Source organism: Sipha flava, unplaced genomic scaffold (genome assembly GCF_003268045.1).
Source record: "Sipha flava isolate LNK unplaced genomic scaffold, YSA_version1 3_pilon_pilon, whole genome shotgun sequence".
Lineage (NCBI taxonomy): Eukaryota > Metazoa > Arthropoda > Insecta > Hemiptera > Aphididae > Sipha > Sipha flava.
The window spans coordinates 1067763-1075081 of NW_020273108.1; the positions used below are offsets into that span (position 1 = coordinate 1067763).

The window sequence follows — 7319 nt, forward strand, 5'->3', positions numbered from 1 at the left end:
TTCTTAAACCAAATTCTAATCATTTTTGTTCTGATATTAATCAAAATGTATTTATACTACACTATATAAGCTTTTCAATTATTTCTTTGATAAATTATGGTTTTAAAAAAAAAAAAAAAAAAAACATTTGTCTTCTAAATACAATAATGCAAATTAATTACAAATAGAAAATAATATTACTACAGATTTTAAAAACAAATAATTTCACTTTGAACTTAACATTTAAATATTATATTATAACAAATCATTTGTGATTATTTATGATGTATATGATACTTAAATCTTAATATAATATAGACATAACATATTTCATACTAAGTAAATTTTCATTAAACTAATATTATACACTATATTGTCATATAGTGTTCTCTTTCACAATTAAGATACACTAACTTTTTTTTACTAAAATAGAAAAAACTAAAAATATAAAAGAATTTATATTGATTATTAGGAATGTCAAAAATGACCAATATATAGTGTAATAAAACAATACATTTTTTTTTCTAGTCAAAATTCTCAAGTTCACAAAGAAACAATAATTGAAAAGTTAGCTCTTATTCCGTGTATTAGTAATCTTTATTTGTTTTATCGCAAATGAAAACAATGAAACTGTTCAAAATAAATCATTAAAATGAAACTAACTTTAACAATTTAACAAAAAAATAAATAAATAAATAATGTATCCATTTTTTTTCTTATCTTATTTTTGTAGATCTATTTCTGAAACGATTACAGTAAAAATCGATAGTGGGTGAGTGTTAACAAATTATAATTTATATTGTACTTATAATTAATTATATAGATGTTCTTGGAAGTATCAAAAGAGATTTATTAATGTGATGTAGGTTTCTATTAGAGATTCTATCTATCTTGTTAGTTTTTACTAAGTTATAGAAAGAAAAATTAACAGAATATTCTATAACTACATGATTCATTATAGTTTTTTTTTGCGTATTTTAAAGTTTACGAATAAGTACCTAGAACAGTTTAGTTTAAAATTCCTAACTCATACAATATGAGCCTATTATTTGGCAATAACACATAATTAGTTTAAACTTTTCTTAATAATTCATGTAGTTTTTAAATATTGGTTAACAAATTAAAAAAAAAAAATACATCTGTTTAATATAAGTAGCATTGCAATTTATTAATGATTTTATCTATATTTATTATACATATATTTTATTTCCTTGCTCTATTAACAAAATGTTACGATTTACCAACTATATAATATATAAAAATATTAATTTTATAGATATCAATACAATATTATCACGATTAAAAATTATTTAATTGATATTTCTCAGGTATAATTGATTATTTTTATTTTCCTTCAATTATTAAATAAATATTGAAATTTAATTATGTGATATTGTAGTTATAACTATATTATTACTACAAATATGCACTCATTTTCTAGAATTATTACTACCGACCCTATTAAAGTTGAAAATAGAAGTAGATTTCCACATCGAACAATGAATATTATAGTGAGCACCTTAAAAGAAAATGAAATAAAAGATAAACAATTGATAATTGATGGGAAATTAAACAGAGAATTAGATAGGTAAGAATTTATAACTTTATATTTTAGAATAAACTATTTGGATTATTCTTCATAATATTTTCTTAACTTTCAAATCAATTTTAATGGAATTTCTTACTGTAAGTTTTTTCATAGTCCCTATAAGTACATATGTTACAATAATATAATCAATTTTTAGTTTGATTTTATTTTTATCCTATAATATAGTATCAAATGAGTGAGCTATCATAGTTGTACATTAAAAGCTAATAAAAAAAATAAAAATAAAAATAGTATTAAATGGTTTCAAATGCTGTTAAGAGGATGTCAGCGCAAAATAAAACGTACGCAATGCTTCAGAGATGGCGTTGCGCGCCGTGGCAGACCGTAATCACGTCTATTATCGTCGACCGTGACGTTCTGTCTGCCGTAGTTTTGGGAGAGACACATTATTACTCCACGAATAGTGATATCAAACGTTTCGTTGCGTATTTATATCCGGCTTTAATTTGTAAGCACGCTGTGCGCTCGCTTTTCACTTTACTTTAAGATACGTTAAACGTTACTAAATAAGTAATTACAATGCCAATAGAATCAATAGAATCCAATAATAACACTAACATTATAAAAATTACACACTGAATATGACTAGAATATTATATATATTATATATTTACATATATTTAAAATAAAGTTTAATAGAAAAATCTTCCAATAAAGGTACTTCATAATAAAGATGCTTTCACTGCTTTAGGTTTTGGGTATAATATTTTTATAGATGCTAGTTAACTATATTATAGGTATTAGGAATTTACATTAAATTTCATCAAGTAAATTTAAATTCTAAAGTACAGTCGATTCCATTTTATTGGGACACATCGGTTGCATGTTATTTTTTCACAATAATCTGAAACGAAAAAAAAAAACATAAATTTATAGAAAAATTGATTTCTTATGATTTTATTATTACAAATACATATTACAATAACACAATTGTAGAAATTATTTAACTATACAAACATTTTATAAAAAAAATCAATAGGTTACCTTTCTTCGCAAACCACCGATTTTTAACTAAAGACCTAGTAATTTTTTTTCTGATAGTACGCTTTACCATCTATTTTTTATTCGCCATAGTTAAAAATTAAGCTCTCGTGTTTCTCATCGAATGGACAAACGATAAATGACGAGTTTTAATTTTGGATGAGGTACAATTATTAGAAATTTAAAATATTATATGTATTGTACTTCATAAATATTATATATACAGTATATATACGTTTAAATATTTATAATATTATTCTTTACTAGTTAGACTGGAAACATCACAATAATATTTATTTTTATTAGGTTTCGGTAAGATACCATTTAGCTCGACATCTACAATAATAATTATTATTATTACTGGAAAAAACTAATCGCCGAATAGTTAAAAACAGATCGTGCTAGACGCGACCAAATCCGCCGTTTGTCGTAGTGGTGGGAGAAGTTTTTTTTTTTATTTATTTATTAATAAAGTGTTACCGATATCAAAGTCATCTAACTTATTGTTATAAAGACATTTTTAACATGCAATAATTGTTATAAGTAAATTATAAATACAAAAAATACAGTAATTTACATAGATGAATAAACAAGTTACAAATATGATATAATAATTAATAGTTAAACTAGGTGTTTTTTTTTATTTTTTTTTTTTTTATGTATTATTGGTGTTGAGAAAGGGCATCATGAGGACGGCCGCGCTTGAGACGCCGGAGGGTAGGCTTATCGCTGAGTTTGAAATACTTTGCACTTTTGGCGTTGTTAAGTTGGCCAAAAAAATTGACTGAGAGATTCTGTATGTAGGATTTAACCATCGGGAGTCTGAAGTCTGTATGAAGTGCTTCGTTTCTGACGAACCACGGCGCGTTGGATATTATGTGTAAAAACTTGGATTGGAAGACTTGAATTTTATTTATGTGAGTTTTGGCACAGATTCCCCAGATAGGGGGTGGGAGAAGTAACCGTCGACGTCACCGCCGCCGTCCGTAGGCGGCAGCACATTACGAATGAAAAATTAAAATCGACAAAAAAACGTGTCTATGAAAAATAGCTAATATAAAGGTTTAGAGTGTTTTTAGAGAAGAATATAAAATTATCAAAATTAAAGAATACAATATTATCTAGGGCATGACATACATTTGTAGATTAAACAACCGAAACGGTAGTTATTTAAGATTAAAAAAATTACAATTTTCGACAACTTAAAGAGATCGTATTTCTATTAAAAAATTATAAAAAGTCAAATGGATATGTCATTCCCTAGATAATGTTGTTACCTTTAGTTTGTATAATACTTTCGGAATAAAACCTATTTTTCCAAAAAATGTTTTTATACCGAAATATAGCTGCGCTGACATCCTCTTAAATTTAAATGGATATATTTTACCTATGGTATTTTTAAAATTATAATATTTCAATACACTGTTAAAATTAAAATATTATTTTATTGTATTTTGTCTTATTAATCACTTGAATCTATCCTTTTAATTTAGAATGTCTAAAATACCTAAATCACCAACAATCAATAATAGAAATCAATATCAGACAAATGAAATCATTTCTGTAAATACTTCAGATAATGTAAGTAAAAAAAAAGAAATACCAGTGAAATTAGAAATCCAAGAAACTAAAAGTTCTGAAGAAGCTTATGATAATTATTGTAAAGGCACATCATTCAAAAACACAAATAATCATAAATACATCAATCAAAATTACAATAGCCATGAAAGTAGGAACTCAATGAATAAATATGAATTGTAAGTCAGATTGTATTGATTATAATCAGTGATTACTATTCCCAAATTTATTATTTTTAATCACTAATTTGAGAATAGTATCTTTTGTAAAACAATACATATTTTGGAAAACAATTACAGTAAAAAGCCTTTTATTATTTTTAGATCAAATTTGAGTGAAGTCGATAAAGATATATTTAGTTTGGATCCTGAATATTCCTTAGCTCTCTGCGTTAATGATCATTTTACTCCATCTCCTGCTTTTATCGATTTTAGGTATGGTTTAATCATTCTAGTTCATTTTAAAGTTATATTAAAAAAATTAATTTTTCAGAACCAAATTTGGTGGTATTGATGAATTATTGGATCAACATTTAATTGTTGGTGATGTTGGTGAAATTTTACATGGCAATCAGTATATTTTTTATTTAATTACCAATAAAAAGATTGTTACCAATAAAACATCAAATATGCATTCATTAGAAAAAGCATTAAAAAATCTACTAATAAAGATGAAAAAGCTTGGCCTGACAAAATTAGCAATTCCATTATATGGAAATGGACTATTCTATTATTGTTTATCAGATGTAAAAAATACTATTTCAAAAGTATTTTCTGGATTTAATATTGAAATAATTATATGTACAGCACAATCGGTGAGTTTTAATTATTATTATTTCAAGGAATATAAGTTATACACTAATTTTTTTCTCTTATGTACCCATTTTTAAAACTAAATTATTTATATAAAAGTAATATTTCCCCTTTAAATTAATATTTTACCATTAAAATACTTCACAAGTCATATTTTAGATATTTAAAAATTATACATTTTTGTATTGTTATTAAATTAGCACAACTTCGAATCATTATTTTCTAAGTATATTTTTATGTTTATTATTATTTTTAGAATTTAAATACATTACGACCAATTCCATCAAAAGTAATGTACACTTCAAAAAACTTATGGGAAATGGAGCCTCAAACTGATATATTAATGTTTATAGATATGGGAAAAATGTATTTGGATAACTGGAATGATGAAGTTGTTGAAAATATCAATGCTAGATATCAATTTAAAGACAGGTAATTTAAAATCTAATTATTGTGTAAAAATATATGATGAGTAATTAAGAGAATTAAAATTTTAATTTTTATGAAAATGTGTATAGCTTTTTTTTAACACTAGATCAAATAAAAGTTGAATCAAAAATCAATTTCTTTTCTAAGTGCCTACTCGATAATTAATTACATACATTTTATTGATTTTAAAACATAATTTCATAATGTTACTCATCTTATTTCTCCAATTATAAATATTTTATATGATTAAAATTAAGATATCAACTATTATAATTTCTACATAAAAATTATTTTTTTGATCTTTACAGATTTTTAAATGATATTAACATTAAACCAATGGCTCCTGGTGATGTGTGGTCATATAAAATTGGCATTGAAATTTTGTTTTGTATATTTATCAAGTCTGAAAATGAAAACCCTTCATATTTTAAATGTCTTAATAAAGCATTTAATGCAATAAAATCGGAAATGACTGGTTACAGATTTTTGGGGATCCAACTAGAACCAACATCTTCATTAAATCTGAACAATATCACGAGTCGTACTTTAATATTGTTAATGTCAGTTTTTAGTCAGGCCAATGCAGAAATCTGGGTATGTGGTGATACTAAAAATAGCAACACACAAAAATTTCAACATTATAAAAATACTGTCAATACTGCCATTGAAATGAATAAAGGAGGATCGATACAAAAAACTATGAATAGAAGTAAACAAGATAAAAAAAGACATGGTATGAATAATTCTACATCACATTCAGCAGAAAATAATCATAAAAAACATGATGATAATTTTGTTAGAAAAAACCTAAAATGTTTGAACAATTCTATGACAGGTATATTTTATTTTATTCAATTATTTTAGGTCTAAACATATTACTCATTATATTTTGCATTTATTTATTATAAATATTTTTTTTTCTTTCAGATAATTGGGATAATTATTAATTATTTATATTTATTAAATTTTGTTTGTAACATTTAGTATTATGATATGTACATTTTTACTATCCACACATTATTATTCTAAATGAATTCCATTAATTTATTAAATTCATTATAAATCAATGGATGAATGTTTTATTTCTTATTCAATTATAATTTCCAATACATTGTTAGAGATTTATTAAATTTTTCACTAGTATCAATCATTATTTGTTTGTTATAAAATGTTTGTACTTTTTTTTTAATGATGTAAAAATTATTATTATCATGTTAAATCTATCCTTCCAATTAAGATAAACTTCTTAATGAATTAAATTTCAGTAAATTTTTAATTGTTTATTATTTTAGTTTTAGTATAATATATACTGTTTTCTGCATTTAATTTACTGACAACAATTTGTTAAATTTTTAAAAATAAAAGTATTATATTAATATGATTGTAATGTATTTATATCAATCACTCAATAAAGTAATTAACTGATTTGATTTTTGTTGTTTCTTATTGAGTGAACCTTTTTAATATTTTCATAGTTACTGTACTTTTTATGTAAATATACAATTGGTACATATTTTATTTAAAATATTACATAATTTGTATTGTGATAATCAACATAGAAGCAAACTAAATTTCAAAATAGAAAATGTTAATTGTTGAATGCATTTACATTATACCATTTACACTATACACAAACGCCTTATTGATGAAGCTAAGATAAGTATTTAATCTTAATAAGTTTGAGTGATATAAATGTTTAAAAAATATTTTTAATTATTCTTAAATAGTAATTTTTTGTGCATTTATTTTTCTGCAAAATAACATGAGCATTTACAATTTTTAATAGTCAAATTATTTTTAATTGAAAAGTTTTATAATTGTTAATTTTCTAGGAATGATCTGATAATATATATTCTTAAAAGTTGTTTTGACTTAATTGTAATTTCTATTATTTATTAAAAAAATATATGTTATTTATAAAAATATTCTAA

General features: G+C 23.4%; 1 protein-coding gene across 1 annotated transcript in view; it reads left to right on the forward strand.

Moving 5' to 3' along the window:
• Nucleotides 1-6252, forward strand: part of LOC112688745 (variant-silencing SET domain-containing protein-like) — a 17536-nt gene extending 11284 nt beyond the window's left edge. The window contains exons 20-26 of the mRNA XM_025562096.1: nt 707-751; nt 1421-1567; nt 4063-4326; nt 4471-4581; nt 4640-4961; nt 5216-5391; nt 5697-6252. Of these exons, the coding sequence (XP_025417881.1) occupies nt 707-751; nt 1421-1567; nt 4063-4326; nt 4471-4581; nt 4640-4961; nt 5216-5391; nt 5697-6252 (1621 nt within the window). The remainder of the gene's footprint in view (nt 1-706; nt 752-1420; nt 1568-4062; nt 4327-4470; nt 4582-4639; nt 4962-5215; nt 5392-5696) is intronic.
• Nucleotides 6253-7319: the final 1067 nt, after the last annotated feature.